This window comes from Hoplias malabaricus, chromosome 11 (genome assembly GCF_029633855.1).
Source record: "Hoplias malabaricus isolate fHopMal1 chromosome 11, fHopMal1.hap1, whole genome shotgun sequence".
Taxonomy (NCBI): domain Eukaryota; kingdom Metazoa; phylum Chordata; class Actinopteri; order Characiformes; family Erythrinidae; genus Hoplias; species Hoplias malabaricus.
The window spans coordinates 40,830,273-40,848,362 of record NC_089810.1 but is presented as its reverse complement, the minus strand read 5'-3'; the positions used below and the strand labels follow the sequence as shown (position 1 = coordinate 40,848,362).

The 18,090-nt window shown below is 40.4% G+C and overlaps 2 protein-coding genes across 2 annotated transcripts; both read left to right on the top strand.

The window, feature by feature from the left end:
• Nucleotides 1-1,114: 1,114 nt before the first annotated feature.
• On the top strand, nt 1,115-2,164 carry LOC136709354 (formyl peptide receptor 2-like). Its single transcript, XM_066684498.1, has one exon. It carries the CDS (start codon nt 1,115-1,117, stop codon nt 2,105-2,107), a length of 993 nt encoding a protein of 330 aa, XP_066540595.1. The 3' UTR covers nt 2,108-2,164.
• A 14,211-nt stretch (nt 2,165-16,375) lies between these two features.
• LOC136709194 (fMet-Leu-Phe receptor-like) lies at nt 16,376-17,424 on the top strand. The gene has a single exon (XM_066684261.1). The coding sequence runs from the start codon at nt 16,376-16,378 to the stop codon at nt 17,366-17,368; it is 993 nt and encodes a 330-aa protein (XP_066540358.1). The 3' UTR covers nt 17,369-17,424.
• Nucleotides 17,425-18,090: the final 666 nt, after the last annotated feature.

The following is an 18,090-nucleotide window of genomic DNA, read 5'->3' as shown; positions in this document are numbered from 1 at the left end:
GACTTTATCCTCCTTGAGCCCTAGTAAATGTTCCGGGTAAAGTTGCTGGGCGAACTTGCTGGCCAAACAAGCACGGTGATACTATGGTTATTAAGCCAGGCATTGGTCCTTTTTTCAGCAGTGTGGACAGGGACCAAGTCCTGCTCGAAAAAATCTTCACAGAGCATTAAACTAAAACTAAAAAAAAAAAAGTGAAAATCCTTTAGTGAAGAACCAGGTGGATTTGAATGTTTGAATGTCACACAGGAAGCATGATGTCAAGTCAATCAAAGATTATGGGAAGTAAGACCTCTAAAGAGAATTCATAAAAATAAACCACAGCAGATGCCATATAATCAATCTTCTGATTTATGAACAGCTGTTCAACATTTTTCACAATTAAAAGATTATCATTTTTATTTTTATTTTTATTTTTTTTGCCACTCGCCTGTCAAACCATTTTGAGCAGCACCAGGCATCTTCTTCAAACATTACCTCCGCCTCCCAAACTCTGGGTTTGCACCTGGAGGAAACCCATGCAGATACAGGGAGAGCACACCACACTCCTCAGAGACAGTGGCTCAAGGTGGGAACTGAACTCACAATACAGGATGCTGGAGCTGTGAGACATTTACACTTGTTGAGCCACTGTTAAACAAACTTTGAAAAATTCTGAGGGTTCTCTGTTTAAACAAATGCACTGTGGGGTATTTGACAAATGATTAAAGCTTGGAGTGTAAATTTTTACAAGTGCACAGTGTAAAACTTGTATGACCATTCAGTGGAAAGAAGGTTCCATTGAATTCTGACAAACCACAAAAAGGAAGTGAAAGTTACAAAATTGTTCTCATAATATAAAAGATCATTACTCATCTTATGCAGCAACACCACCCCCAGCTCTGCAGCAGTGTGCTGAAGCAGCCATTGGCCGGTGAGTCTTTTTATTTTCTTTAAACATATATAAAGATATTTATTTAGTTAAATATTCCATAAAACAAAGCCATGCAGTGTTCACCAGTAGATATTATTTCTCTGCAAATGCTGGACAAAGGTATTTATGCTTATTTGGTAACAAAACCTTACAGAACATTAACACGTCTACTGATTTCTGTCTCCTTTATAGAACTGAGACATCATGACTTCAACCCCAGTAACAGAAACATACATTCCTGAATATGACCTCGGGAACAATGACACAGGAATGGATCCATTGAAAATGTTCTATCTAGTGAGCAGCATGATCATCATTGTCCTGGGTCTTACTGGAAATGGTTTGGTGATCTGGATTGCAGGATTTAAAGTCCAAAAGTCAGTCATCAGCATCTGGTACCTGAGCCTGGCTGTGTCCGACTTCTTGTTCTGCTCCACCCTTCCTTTCTTATTCTATTATATGATCAAAAACACCTGGATCTTTGGACAGTTCATGTGCTATTTCATTTACTTAAACATTTCCCTAAATCTCTACTGCAGCATCTTCCTCCTCACCATCATCAGCGTGGACCGTTGTGTGATTGTCATGTTCCCAGTTTTGGCTCAGAATCAGCGCACAGTGAAAAAGGCCTCTATGGTAGTTGTTCTAGTTTGGTTCACCTCTGCAATACTTTATGTTCCAGCTCTAGTTATCCCTCACTCTGAGAATATAATGGTAATCACTGATCAATGTCAAATATATATAGATTCTGCAGCAATACCTATATGTGAGTTCATTTTTGCATTTTTGATCCCGTTCCTGATATTTATCACCTGTTGTTTCATCATAATACGAAAACTAAAGACCATGCAGATGGTTTCATCTAAAAAGCCTTTCAGGATCATGACGGTACTGAGTGCTACTTTCTTGATCTGCTGGCTTCCTTACCACATAGTAAAGCTGATGTATATAAGCATTGGACAAAATGAATTTCTAAATATTATGGAAGTAATTGCCTTCATTCTCATCAGCACTAATAGCTGTCTGAACCCGTTTCTTTATGCGTTCATGGGGAAGGACTTTAAGAAGCAATTTTATGCAATTCTGTCAAACATTGAAAATGCAATGGAGGAAGAGGACAACCAGAGCACTGACAGAGGGACAAATCTGACTCGTGGAGGAAGCCAACATACGACCACCATTTCATCTGTTCTGTGACAGAAATAAATAAGAAACAGTTTATTGCACGCCTTTACAAACAGCCATATATTTATTTCCAACTAACCTTTGTAAATATCTTATTTGTCCTGGTACCAGAGCCTTTAGCATATTCATTGTATATGCAATTTTTTTAAGACAAATCATTTAAATATTAGTGTTTATATGTAAGTTCATATTAGTGTTTCCTGTTTATTTTCAGCTCTATAAATTTCAACACTCTGGGCCACAAAAAGGTGGTCTAGGCTGTGTTATATAATTCTTTCAATTAATCTCCCTAGTAACTCTAACCCCTTAGACACTTAGGCTTGATGATAGGTTCTTTTGATGCTTGTATGTTTCTCTTCTTTTTGTTAAAGCGACTTATAAATGCTATTTTTAAACACTGAATTGTGAAATCTCTGATGTTAGTTACTTGTTTTTAAAAGGGTTAGAATTGTGCCAATGGTCTTGGGGAGGGGCTTTGCAATGACGTGACCAGTAGCAAGTCTGTCATAACATTTATTAGCTGTTACACAATACAAACACAGGGGAAACAAACATGTTATGAAATAAAAATGTCAATAAATTTGATGATAAATTGTTTTGCTGTGGATATGTGTTTTTTTTCCATTTTTTTCCATTGCAACTTTGCCATCATCAGTGTAAAACAGTACATCATTGGAACTTTTCCTATTTGGACTCAGAAACAGCACACCATAAGAAAAGCATCTGTGCTAGAAATTCTAGTTTTCTTCAAGTCTGTAGGTCCAACAGACTGTGGCTTTTCAAGATGATGAGCATGATGTGTAAGAGGTCTGTCTGGGGCTGGAGTGAGGCTACCTGCTAAGCCACCCCCAGTCACTAGAGGGAGACAGAGACACTCTTTGGGGCAATTGGTTCCACCTGGGCTACTCCTACTTAAGGGGAAGCCAACACACACCTCAGTGCTCAATCTTAAGTTTCTCGTGCTGTGCAAGTCTGGCCCGTAATTTGGTTAAGGCTCTTGAGTTTTCTTCTGGGTCACTCTTTCTTCTTCTTCTTCTCCACCAGAGCTTTCCCTCTGTTTTTTCTCTTGGGATTCAATATTTTCTATTCTTTACTTTTTTTTGGTATAAATAAATAATTAGAAATAAGTTGTGTTCTATCTTTAAGTTTTTTGTCTCATCTTGTCCCTCCCTTTTGTTTTGGGAAACTCTCGTGCCTTTGTTTTCTTTTGCTCAATTTTGAGCTGATCAGTTTTCCCTTGACATCTTAAGTTTTCCTCTCGTGTTTCATTTTGTCTCGGTATTCCTAACATCCAGAGGGGTTGTTTGTGTGTCTCTGCACTTGAGGCCTATTTCTCTAGTGCTCTGTTGGTGGCTTGCCCTTTTTCACCCACATGATGACTATAACACAAATTCATTTTTGGATTTCTGACCAATTTCCTGGTCATTGTCGGCTGTATGCTGTTGTACTACACAATCTACCAAAGTCCAACCTTGTGACAACTTTTAGAAAGCCTTTCCAGATCATGATATAGTTGTTATTTCCATTGTCTCCTGGCTGCCATATCACATTTTATCATTAATAGAGCTAAACGTAAGGGAAAATAATTATTTTTCTACAAACGTTTTGCCTACATTCCAGCACCGACTCGTTTCTGAGTAAATCTTTTTAGATACATTACAGAGAAAGGACTCTATTTGAGTTTGTGACTATTACCATTTGGGTTCATCCTATGCCAGAGAATGAACAGTTGCCTCAAAAGAACATTGTATAAACGTTACATACTTTCATGAGGAAAGACTTTAGAAGAAACATTTGGACTTTTCTATTAACCCCTAAAGGCTCAACGTAAAAACTTAATTTCAAGTAAACTGCAATAACTTTGTTTTCTTAATGCACTGAACCATTATTTAACTGACAAAACATTCATTTAACAGTGTTACAGTATGTAGTATTTTACTGCGGTGGACACTTCATCTGTAATTACCCAGTCCATGTGTCTGCACTCTATATTCTCTCTGTATAATGTACATTACATTCATTTTTATTACTGTGGTGTTTTCTCCGTGTCCGCGTGGGTTTCCTCCGGGTGACTGTCTGTGAGGACTGTGGTGTTTTCTCCCTGTGTCTGTGTGGGTTTCCTCTCACACTCTAAAAACACATGTTGATAGGTGGATTGGTGACTCAAATTTGTCCGTAGGTGAGTGTATGTGTGTGTTGCCCTGTGAAAGACTGGTGCCCCCTCCAGGGTGTGTTCCTGCCTTGCGCCCAATGATTCCAGGTAGGCTCTTGACCCACTGTGACCCTGAATTGGATAAGCGCTTATAGATAATGGATGGATGATTAGTCAGAAATGACTGCCTTTTCTTTCAGTTTGTGTTTTGTATTTTTCGGGTGGGATAAGAGTTGTGTATTCCTCTCCTTTCTTTCACTTTTAGTTTGTTGTGTATCACTTGTAATTTTTGTTATATTCTCATCCCGAAAGCTTTTGAGATTTGAGATATTTAAAAAAACTGAACTGATTTACTGTGAATTTTTTTTGTATTTGATCTGGTATCGGGTCTGAGGACAAGTCCACTGGAATTAATTTAACAGGACGACCCATCAAATAAATCACAAAAATGAGTGTAGAGACAAGCAGGTTATTTTAAGATTTTGAACGATTTGTGTGTATAGCATTTCTTTTCTGCTACAGTAGACATTCTTACTCAATGGTATTTTTATAACATTAAACACGATAGAAAATATTCAGTCAGAATAGACCAAGTCTAAGTCTAATCCTGTGTTTGTAGTGAGCAGAAGCTTGGGTATGTTTCACGATCCTCCACAGAAGAGGCGGAAATGACTTGCATCACATATTTATCACTCTACCAAACGACAAATAAACAGCCAACCACAAAGTAAGACTTTTTATTTTTAAACACAGGATTTTAGGTTATTGCATGAAAAGGTATAGGTATAGCAACATGCTACAAACAAATTACATAAATAACAACAGAATGGGAGTAGTACAAGTACAAAAAGAACAAATAGAATAGTGAGTGGATACAGCTACTGCCATTTATATATTATTGTGGACTAGTGCAACAATGCATGGAAATTCTGCACCATTCTGTTAAATATTCTGAATCTTTCAGAAAGAAAATATGCACCGAATGTTGTAGTGATAAATGATGTCACTTAAACTCGTCTAACTCTGCTGCCCTTAATGCTGGAGACTGTGTCTTATCTACACCAACATGCAGTGTATGATTCTACTGCTCATGCACATATAAATGCAGATTGTGGCTAAAACTGCATGGAGAGGAATTAATCACTGTTTTTCTAAACTGGATAAGAGTTACAGATAATGAATGAATAAACCAAATGGCAACATTCATAAAGAAACTCAAGATCATGAAATGAATAATGTAAACTGCAGCTTACTCCCATCCAGTTTATCAAAACAGTATTTTCAGCAGTTTGTAATTTCATTATTCCCCCTCACACACACGTTTAAGCGGTTAATCAATGGCTGGTGGGAGACTTAATAGAATCAGACATCAAACTTACCTCCAACATATATGAAGTGCTTTGCTGCCAGACCAGAGTGAGGAGCTTAAAAACAAGTAGAAGAAATATTCATTTGAATGTTTCAGTGATCTAAGGCTGTAAAATGCACAAAGACCTGGGCGAAAAAACATTAAATAAAATGGTAGCAGAAACAGCAGACACAGACAGGTGTATTACATTCCCTCTACGATCTACACAGCTCTATAACCACAGCTGTGTGTCACGCCTACATCCCAGGACTCCAATTCCCAGAATGTACCCAACAGTCACATGACTATACACCAGTCTCCCTCACCTGAATTCTAATCATGCACACCTCTTTGTTTCCCTATATATACCCCTATCTCTGTATAGTTCTCTACCTAGTATTGCCGTGGTTTATCCCAGCTTACAAAGCGTTCTCTTGTTATCAGTCTGACGGTCTCTTGTTGCCTACTCCTTGCTTGTTATTTCAGTTTACGTCTCCTGCCTCGTCCCTTTTGGTACTGTCTGTATTCTTCGGTTTTTGGACTCTGCCTGATTTTTGACTACGCTTATCGCTTATTCCCTGAGGTACTGTTTGCTCCCTGTGTTTGGACCTTGCTTGCCTTTTGATTACTCTTTTGGATAACGTCAATAAACTGTTTACTGTGATTCGCAAGTGTCAGCTCTCTGTCCTGTCCTGACACCGTGTTTCCTCCAGTGTCCTTCAGCAACGGAAATACACACACACACAGACCCAGTGTAGGTTTAAAGTGTCCTTTAGTGAGAGTTTAAAGAGCATCTCGATCATCTTGTGCTTCAGCCTCTTTTTTTCCTGTTTTAAGCAGTCTGTATAAGCCTGAACACTGCTGCCCCCTACTGCTCATATTTCGACACCACACACTCTGAACATTAGTCCACACAAAAATACCACCACACTGTACACACAGTAATCATACACTGAATTCACTAAACACAGGATTCTCCCATTAAACACCACACTGATCACTCTAAACACAGTAAATAAAAGTCAAGTCAAAGGTAAAATACACTTTTATAACATTTCTAAAATGTTTCCTCAACATTTTTTCTTTTTTCTTTTTATTTCATTGTTTTCCCTCATTTTTTCTAATATTTTTTCTCTCCTGATTCTTTTTTTGTTCTTTTTTTTCTCTCTCCTTTTTCTCTATTTCTATTATTTTTCTGTTACTTTCCTGGCCTTTTTCTTATTGCTCAGTCTCGCCAAACTGTAAAACGTTTTGTACATTTTACAGTAAATTACTGGCAGCACAGACACCAGTAAACTACTGTAAATTTACAGTAAAAGTACTGTAAATTTACTTTAGTTTTTCCCTGTATTATTGTATTACAGTATTCCATTGACTACCATAAATTTACAGTAAGTTACTGGCAGCATAGATGTCAGTACACCACTGTAAATTTACAGTTTTTTACTGTATTATTGTATTACAGTATTCCATTGACTACAATAAATTTACAGTAAGTTACTGGCAGCATAGACGCCAGTACACCACTGTAAATTTACAGTTTTTTACTGTTCTTTTATTCTCTCTCCTGTTTCTCTATTTCTTCTATTTTTCTGTCACTGTCCTGGCCTTCAGAATAAGAGTATATAAAAGTAAGAGTATATTACGAGTATAGTACGAGAAATGTTGAACGGGACGAACAGGAGAGATGCAGTGGAAGGAAGCTGGTAGGATTAATAATAATATTATTAATACTGTTAGCATTAATAATATTATTATTAATCCTACCAGCTTCCTTCCACTGCATCTCTCCTGTTCGTCCCGTTCAACATTTCTCGTCATTTCTATCAGATTAATCGATTTCTCCTGTTCTCTCATTAACTCCCTCCTTTGCCTGACGATTTCACACGAGTCTATCCATGCTCTTTTTTCATTTCCTGTGATTCCCCTCAGTCTCGACTGTTCTTCTCTCCATCTCTCTATCGCCATTTCTCTCCTGAAGGCCCATAGGTCCTGTTCTCGCTTTAGTCTCTCTATCCTTCGTTCTTTTTCTTCCTTCCTCTTCTGTTTTTTTGTGGCTCTGTTTCTCCACCATTCTATAATGCCTCTCCTTTTCTTCTCTTCACTTGTTTCTCTGCATCTCTCCTGTTCTTCCAAAGTTCTTTCAGACTTTACTGTTCCGCTCGTAATGTGTTTGTGGCCTGCTGGAGATCTTGATGTTTCCTTTTCCTTTTTCTGATGCTCTTTGTCTCTCCTGTGCTCTGTGGTGCTGTGCTATGAAGGCTTGAGTAATCAGACGTGACCAGCCAGGTAAGGCACTACTCCCGACTCACTTTTATTGAACAAGAACTCCCCTCTTATAGTTATAGAACTCCCCCTACTGGTTGCTTAGTATTCTGTATCTCAACCACATTACACATGTCTAAATCCCTGATACTACATCCCCCTTTGTAATTTAACAACTGTAATAACTTTCCAGATTTTAGGAGGCAGGAAAACAATGTAAAAGCTCTATATGAATAATATAAACAGATTAACAACACTGGTAAAATCTTCAAATATCCTTTCTTATGAACAGAATCACCAGCTGTTTTCACTAAACTGGAGAGAGCGAGTAGACTGCCCCAGTCCCTCTACTGAGCGAGGGGATTATTCTGCCCCTTGTACCACTCATTTATCCAAACGCACCTGCTACTCTAAGTAACAAGGTCCTTCAGGTGCTTTGGAGGTTGTCTTTCCCTCTTTGGGTACTTTCTGGTAGGTTCTGACTGATGCCGCGGTGATATCTCAGTTGACTGGCTTGGGTTGTTAATGTCCACCACTGCTGTGCTATCAGGTAAGTTATGAAGCAAGTTGTCAGACTGGATTGGTGCCACAAGTTTTCCAACTAAATGACTTCTATTTCTCTGGGTCAGACCTCTTGGTGTTTCAACATAGTAGGATCTCGGTGCATCTAAATGACTCATAACTGTTGTTTTCTCTTAAAGTTTTTACACACACATGGTCCCCTGGGTACAAGTGAACCAGATCGCGTGCTCCGTGTTGAAATTTCTTCTCTGCTTTTGTTGACTGGCTTTTTCTCTCTCTCTGACTTTCTGGAGATCTGGCCAGCCATGTTTCAGATCAGATGGGATGACTGGGACAGGCGTGCAAATCTTCTGACCCATTAAAATACTGCAGGACTGTGACCATTTGCTAAGGGTGTCGCTCTGTAACCCATAAGTGAAGTTATGTAATAACATAATTTTGGGAGTAGGACCACGCCCGAACTCCTCCTCTCAGCCCTATATATACCCTGCAAATTCATGTCATTTCCGCGTCGGAAAAACTAGCCTCATTTAGTTCAGGAGATGGATCTCGATTCGACTGCTTCGCGACGTCAGCTCGCTCCTCTGCGCTAGGTCATTCCTGCCGATCCTCATATTCGGAGCCGCGTTCGGCCTTTGTCAAGCCCACTGAGCCTCCTGTTTTAAACTCACTCTGGCTAAATAGCTATGGGACTGTCCGGTATCTTAAGTTACGTACGGCCGTTGTCGCGCCTGCAACCGCTTCAACTGTTCTATGCTCTGCTGTCTTACCCATTCCGGATCGGTGCTCTGTTCTCCTGCTTCTCCTGCCGCTGCATTCAGCCTCCCGAGTGACCACCCGCATCTGCCTCCGATGCTGGCGCAAGGCTTCGAGCCTCCCCTTATCTTCATCTACGGCTACACTGCTACGGGACTGCCTTGTGTTTTGGGGAACGCAAATCTACCATCGTCACGGCTGCTGCTCCACAGCTACGAACTCTATAGCGCCTTGAGACTCCCATTTCCTCCTCTCCGGCAGAACAGCCTCGGTGTTCCAGCAACGTGCTCCGAAACAATGGCGCCCCCTTCGTTCACTCAGCTAAAGAGAGAATCCCGTCTGCCGGTAAGGAGCCCCTGCGCAGCAATGCGATGACGTCACAACCTTCGATCTCCGACTTAATTCCCCCTTACTGGAGCATTCTTCATCTTCCTGTTACCCTTTCTGGTTGTGTCTTGCTGTCTCACAGGTTGGTGTCTTAGAGGGCTGTTTTGATAATAATATAATTATCTGAGCTGAATTGGATAATGGCTTAGAATCTGCAATATTTATGCACATCTCCAGGGCAGTAGTTTACCTACACTGCTTGCCAAGATGGTCCTATCTGAAATGTTGGAAAAGAAAGCAGGCAGTATGTTTAAGCCTCCATTCCAAATCGGCTCCTCTTTCTGAATACTGCCTTGATTGACAGCATTGCACCCATTTAGACAAAGCCCTCCAAGTTAATTTTGTTCTCTCTTATCCTCTCTAAGCATCATCCCACCCCTCCCTTCATCATCCCACCCCTCCCTTTATCTTCCTCTACATCTGTCTCTACGCATCATCCCACCCCTCCCTTTATCATCCCACCCCTCCCCTTTTTTCTTCCTCTACATCTGTCTCTATGCATCATCCCACCCCTCCCCCTTTTTCTTCCTCTACATCTGTCTCTACGCATCATCCCACCCCTCCCCTTTTTCTTCTCTACATAAGTCTCTACGCATAATCCCACCACTCCCTTCATCATCCCAGCTCTTCCCCCATTGCAGCCGCAGCTGCATGCCTCAGACCTTCTAGCTCGCACCCCTCTATAGGTCTCCTGTCTCCTGTCCAGCGCTCTGAGCACTCGACACGGTCTACTCTACGTAGGTCTACCCTACACATCATCCCACCCCTCCCTTCATCATCCCAATTCACTGATTCCTCCAGGCACTGTGGACCTTCAACCTATCCTCCTATCTTCACAACCATGCTGCTATCTAGCCCCTAAGTTCCAGCTTATGCTCTCTCCCCAGGTTACCTTGGACCAGCACTCAGGCACTTGATGCCACCTCTGGCACCTGTTTTTTCATCACCCTCTAGGCATCTTCGTTATCGTGTAGTCAACTTTCTACCTTGCCTTGCCTTGTTTCTGTTGCATTTTTGTTTTTAACGGCAACTGAAATCTCTAGTTATCCTCAGGGAAAACAGAAGACCAATAGAACTTGTCCAGAATTCATTGAAAGAAAAAAGTAAGCACACTTGTTCCTCTGTATTGTTTACTACTGCAGACAAATACAAATAAACTGTACACATTTAACAGAGACACTGCTGTAATTATAGACTTACACCGGGGGGCAGTAGAGCGCCACAATCTCTTATTATTGGACATGACAGAATGTGTGTGGAAACTGTTCATTTAGTACATACTAAATATCATAAATCATAAATTTACTTGCTGCAGATTTATATAAAATAAAAAAACAAAAATAACATTTTGTTATGGCAAATCAAAAAATAACAGATTTGCTTCCATAGTACTCCCCCACTCCAGGGAATGTATTTCCACAGCCTGATGCTGGTGGGGTTTAAATAGTGTGACCAGACATCCTCTTTTACCTGGACATGTCCTCTTTTTTAGACTTAAAAAAATGTCTGGGTGGAATTTCACAAACGTCCGGTACGTCATAATACGTTGATAACCTTCTCTGTAAACATTTAATTGGTCAGTCTGCATGTCAGTAGTCCTTGTTTATGTCAGGCAAAGCTCATGTACCTACCCTCATCTCGAGCAGCTGTGCCGAAACGTAAATGTAAGTTCTCGGATGAATTAAAAAAGAAATTCCCATATTTTGTGTAGCAATTAAAAGTGTAAAGGACCTAAAAGCACACGTAGGTTCAGCTAAGCATAAAATGGCAGCGAGGGGCATGACCTCATCCCCCCAACCCTGGAGACGTGTCCTCTTTTTCACCATCTCAGATCTGGTCACCCTAGGTTTATACACCTTCAGAGGACTAGTAAAATTGAGCATGGTGGTCTCTGGCTCATGTGCAGCTGATTAAGAGTGTCATAAATAATTTCTATGGAAATTATACACTTACATTCATTTTATTATATTTATTTCTGTGAAAACAGTTCATCGTTGTCTGTGAGAAGGCACTACAAACTCCTCCTTTCAGCTCTGATTGCAGACCGAATAGATACATTTTTACAAAAATATAATTAATTTCTTTCATGAGAAGTTTACATAAATTAAACAATAAATGAAAATACATAATATATTTAAAGTACCAACTACCAAATTGTAAAGCTTTTATTAAAGAGAGAACTGATTTCCCTATTAGATTTAAATGTATTTTAACATATTTAACTCCTTTAACCACTTCAAAACACACAAGATAAAGTACATACTAAATATCATAAATCATAATTTTACCTGCTGCGGATTTATATAAAAATAATAATAATAACATTTTGTTATGGCAAATCTAAAATTAATCTCTAAGTATCACACGTAGTCAAGAATTCTCTCTTAGCTCTCGTTTTTATTGAACAGAGTCAAGCAATATATAGGACCCCAGTCATGTACACCATCATGTGTGCCATTTGGGCGTTATTACATCACGTCTCATTCCATCAACCCAAACATTCCCTTATTGGTGCCTCATTATCTCCTATTTTATTACTGTCAGGAAAAATGGTGAGAGATGTCCTTTAGTTGTTGACTGCCTTCCTTCTAATCTAATTTCAATCTAATTTTCCTTCTTCTAATTCAGCGCCTTCCTCCCACAGGTCACAGTAACATAACACAATGCAATAAGTCCCTTCAGGTCAAGCTCACAAGCACACAAAGGCCTACATAATTTAGAAAGAAGTCAAGATTGGGATGAACAGAGAGGTTCGCACTCTGCTCAAAGCCAGAGATGCTGCCTTCAGATCAGGAGACAGGGAGGCATACAGCTTGGCCAGAGCTAACCTGAGGAGAGGAATAGCTATAGCCAAGCACTGCTACAAATGCCGGATTGAGGAACACTTTACCTCCTCTGACCCTCGGCGTATGTGGCAGGGAATTCACACCCTGACTGATTATAAACCAGCCACCTCTGTTCCATCTACCAACAGTGCTTCACTCCCTTATGAGCTAAACAACTTCTACGCTCGGTTCGACCAGGGCAACAAGATATCTTCAATAAACCATCCTCCACCAGACCACAAGCCACTTGTACTTTCCACTTCGGACGTCAGTCGCATGCTGAGCAGAGTGAATGCACGAAAGGCAGCTGGCCCTGATGGTGTACCTGGCCGTGTGCTAAGAGCTTGTGCTGTGGAACTTGCAGTTGTCTTCACTCACATTTTTAATGTTTCGTTTGCCCAGGCAGTTGTACCATCCATCTTTAAGTCTGCCACCATTGTGCATGTGCCTAAGCACTATACTGCTTCAGAGTTAAATGACTTTCGACCTGTTGCACTCACCCCAATAATTTCCAAGTGCTTTGAAAGACTAGTTCTCTCCCACTTGAAATCCTGCCTGCCTGCTACGCTGGACCCACACCAGTTTGCCTATTGTAGCAACAGATCCACCGAGGATGCTATATCAACAGCACTACACACTGCACTAACCCACCTGGACTGTCAGAACTCATATGTGAGAATGCTGTTCATCGATTTTAGTTCGGCATTCAACACAGTGATTCCGTCTATGCTGATATCCAAACTCAACCAACTGGGTATCAGCACATCACTCTGCCACTGGATTTTAGACTTCCTGTCTAACAGACCCCAATCTGTTAGATTAGGCAGCCTTCAATCATCAACCATCACCTTGAAAACTGGCGTTCCACAAGGCTGTGTTCTGAGCCCGATTCAGTACTCTCTCTTCACCCATGACTGTGTACCTGCCTATGGTTCAAACACCATAGTCAAATTCGCAGATGACACCACGGTGATAAGATTGATTACAGATAATAATGAAACCTACCGGGAGGAAGTACAGCATCTGACCTTGTGGTGCCATAACAATAACCTGGTACTAAACACACTCAAAACAAAGGAGATCATCATGGACTTCAGACGGACTAGGAACCAAGCTCACGCCTCCATTTACATCAACGGAACTGCAGTGGATCAGGTGTCCAGTTTCAAGTTCCTTGGTCTCCACATTTCCAATGATCTCACCTGGTACTTGAACTCCTCTGTCCTCATCAAAAAGGCGCAGCAGCGCCTCTATGTTCTTCGGAGTCTGAAGAAAGCTCACTTGTCTCCCAGGATACTAGTGAACTTTTATCGCTGTACCATCGAGAGCATACTTACCAACTGCATCTCTGTATGGTACGGCAGTTGCTGTGCTGCAGACCACAAAGCTCTCCAGTGGGTGGTAAAAACAGCACAGCGCATCATAGGCACCGAATTACCTACCATCGAGGACATCTACCACAAACACTGCCTGGGCAGGGCAAGAAACATCATCAAGGACGTCACCCACCCAAATCATGGACTTTTCAGCCTTTTACCATCTGGCAGATGTTACAGGAACCTAGTGCGTTCCTGCACTAACAGGCTTCGTAACAGTTTTTTTTTTCCTGAGGCTGTTATCCAGATGAACACTATTCAGGCACTTTAAATAAACATAAAATCATAAATAGCACAATCACTACATTGCACCTTCTGTAAAGTTGTATTTAATTTATCCCTCAGTACTTAATGCATCACCTACACAATGTTACTTTGTTTACATTTTTTATATTTCAATATGTATATATGGTTACTTAACTTCCATAATCATAATGTCATTTTACAACTGCACTTTATGTAAATAATCACAACTGCACTTTATGTAAATTATGTAAATAATGTTATATATTGCACTTCTGGTTAGATGCTAACTACATTTCATTGGCCCTGTACTTGTACTCTGCACAATGACAATAAAGTTTAATCTAATCTAATCTAATTAATCAATCATTAATATAAATCATTAGTTATCATTAACCATTACTCATTGGTGTTAATCTGCTTTTTCCCATCACACATTTCATATCTGCTACACAAGCTAGTGCTCTGCTGCATGAAGCACATTCAGTGGACGCTGTCATTATATAGCACCAGAAACCAATAGAGTCTGGCTGCAGACATGCACTTGCTACCACTCTCTGCCTCCGCGATGTCACATGCAAATGCATTCTCTGCCACAAAGACAGGAACTGCACAGTGGAATGGTGTGCTGTTAGGCTGTTTCCGCTTTATGAGTCAATGGATATCTTATTCATTCATTCATTATCTGTAAGCTCCAGAGGCGATTGCTCTTAGACTGCAAGGCAAGCTCAGCTTCCCCTAAAATGTCAAGTGATAAAATATCACGGCTGGCCCGGGTGCTCAGCTTCTGCATGATGATTGGATGATCTGTCTGAGGTTGAATCCCTTTTTGATTGACAGCGAAATGAGCCAAACAGTGATCCTTTGGTTTAAAGGTCTGTGGGAGCATTACATTTTTATTCGGTTCTGAGTTGAACTTTCTTAATCCTCTTAGTGGCATTTTCTTTGTTAAAAACGACTAGCGACAAATCGAGCTTCTATTTTTGTGGGGTTTTTTGTAGGTGCTTGTGTTTGGAGACTGACTTCTATCACTCTTTCTGACTTCTATCGCAGTTTCTGTCCAGCGGGTGCTGCTGAGCCCCTCCACCATCACAAAGCACTCACAGGCGGACACATATTATATGGACCAAGGCCGTTTAAGCAGGTCTGCTGGCCATTGAGAGGACAAGAGTCAAGTCCCTGGAAAAGACGCCTTGTTGGTACGACAGGGTAACAGATCATTTTCTTGAAAAGGAACGGAAAGGAGGGTAGAATTTACGTATAAATAAACCGACACATTTTATGTTGTAGGGCGAAATTGAGCTTCCCCTCCTTGAAAGACCAGTATCCACCCCTTTTAAGTGCTTATCCAGTTCAGGGTCGTGGTGGCTCCAGAGCCTGCCTGGAATCATTGGGCGCAAGGCAGGAATACACCCTGGAGGGGGCGCCAGTCCTTCACAGGGCAACACAGACACACACACTCACACATTCAATCACACATTCACACCTACGCTTTTGAGTTGTCAATCCACCTACCAACGTGCGTTTTTGGACTGTGGGAGGAAACCGGAGCACCCGGAGGAAACCCACTCAGACACAGGGAGAACACACCACACTCCTCACAGACAGTCAAACCATTTTAAGCAGCAATGGGTATTTTCTTCAAATATTACCTCCGCCTCTCAACCTCTGGGTTTGCACCTGAAGGAAACCCATACAGATTCAGGGAGAATACACCAAACTCTTCACAGAGTTTGCAGTATCCCAAAATTACATTTGAAAATGTATGTTACGTTACTTTTTTTAACTAATATTAATATAACACTTTTTGGTTGCTGACTAAAATTCTTCAACAGCTCTTATATACTCTGACCACACACACACACACTAAACACAAGAACACTCAGATGCTAAACAATAGAAAACGGTTAATGCGTGTGTTAAACAAACTTTAAAAAATTCGGAGGCTTCTCTGTTTAAACAAATGCACTGTGGGGTATTTGACAAATGACTAAAGTGTGCAGTGTAAAATTATACAAGTGCACAGTGTAAATCTGGCATGACCGTTCAGTGAAAAGAAGGTTCCTTTGAATTCTGACAAACCACAAAAAGGAAGTGAAAGTTACAAAATGTTTCTCATAATACAAAAGATCATTACTCATCTTAAGCAGCAACACCACCCCCAGCTCTGCAGCAGTGTGCTGAAGCAGCCATTGGCCGGTGAGTCTTCTTATTTTCTTTAAACTTATATAACGATATTTATTTACAGTTGAATATTCCATAAAACAAAGCCATGCAGTGTTCACTAGTAGATTATTATTTCTCTGCAAATGGTGGACAAAGTTATTTCTGCTTATTTGGTAACAAAACCTAACAGAACATTAACACGTCTACTGATTTCTGTCTCCTTTATAGAACTGAGACATCATGACTTCAACCCCAGTAACAGAAACATACCTTCCTGAAAATGGCACCAAAAACAATGACACAGGAATGGATCCATTGAGTAAGTTCTATCTAGTGAGCAGCGTGATCATCATTGTCCTTGGTCTTACTGGAAATGGTTTGGTGATCTGGATTGCAGGATTTAAAGTCCGAAAGTCAGTCATCAGCATCTGGTACCTGAGCCTGGCTGTGTCCGACTTCTTGTTCTGCTCCACACTTCCCTTCTTTGTCCATTATGTGATCACAGGCACCTGGATCTTTGGACAGTTCATGTGCTATTTAGTTTACTTAAACATTCCCCTAAATCTCTACTGCAGCAACTTCCTCCTCACCATCATCAGCGTGGACCGTTGTGTGATTGTCATGTTTCCAGTTTGGGCTCAGAATCAGCGCACAGTGAAAAAGGCCTCTATGGTAGTTGTTCTAGTTTGGTTCATCTCTGCAACGTTTTATGTTCCAGCTCTAGTTATCCCTAACTCTGAGAATAGAACGGTAACCACTGATAAATGTCAAATATATTCAGATTCTGCAGCAATACCTATATATGACTTCATTTTTGCATTTTTTATCCCGTTCCTGATATTTATCACCTGTTGTTTCATCATAATACGAAAACTAAAGACCATGCAGATGGTTTCATCTAAAAAGCCTTTCAGGATCATGACGGCACTGAGTGCCGCATTCTTGATCTGCTGGCTGCCTTACCACATAGTAATGCTGATGTATGTAAGCAATACACAAAATGAATTTCTATATATTATGGACGTAATTGCCTTCATTCTCATGAGCACTAGTAGCTGTCTGAACCCGTTTCTTTATGCATTCATGGGGAAGGACTTTAAGAAGCAATTTTATGCAATTCTGTCAAACATTGAAAATGCAATGGAGGACGAGGACAACCAGAGCACTGACAGAGGGACAAATCCGACTCGTGGAGGAAGCCAACATACGACCACCATTTCATCTGTTCTGTGACAGAAATAAATAAGAAACAGTTTATTACACACCTTTACAAACAGCCATACATTTATTTCCAACCAACTTTGTAAATACCTTATTTGTCCTGGTACCATCAGAGCCTTTAGGATATTCATTGATTATGCAAATTGTTTAAGACAAATCATTTAAATATTACTGTTTATATGTAAGTTCATATTAGTGTTTCTTGTTTATTTTCAGTGTGATGTGTTCTCCCTGTGTTTGCATGGGTTTTCTCCAGGTGATCCAGTTTCCTCCCACATTCCAAAAACACATGTTGGTAGGTGGATGGTTTGTGTGTAATTGCCCATAGGTGCAAGTGTAAGAGTGCATTATCCTGTGATTGTTTTCATACAAATGGTTGTTTGTCAAGATTTAAAGGTGCTATAGACTGTTGATGTGTAGCAAATAAACTGATGATGTTAATATTAAAGCTCTATAAATTCCAACACTCTGGGCCACAAAAAGGTGGTCTAGGCTGTGTTATATAATACTTTCAATTAATCTCCCTAGTAACTCTAACCCCTTAGACACTTAGACTCTTTGTCTTCTTTTTGTTAAAACGACTTATAAATGCTATTTTTAAACACTGAATTGTGAAATCTCTGATGTTAGTTACTTGTTTTTAAATTAGAATTAAAAGGGTCAGAATTATGTCAGTGGTCTGGGGGAGGGGCTTTGCGATGACGTGACCAGTAGCAAGTCTGTCATAACATTTA

What these genes read in the sequence shown, in the direction of transcription:
- LOC136709354 (XM_066684498.1), top strand. Translation starts at nt 1,115, where the DNA reads ATGACTTCAACCCCAGTAACAGAAACATACATTCCTGAATATGACCTC.
- LOC136709194 (XM_066684261.1), top strand. Translation starts at nt 16,376, where the DNA reads ATGACTTCAACCCCAGTAACAGAAACATACCTTCCTGAAAATGGCACC.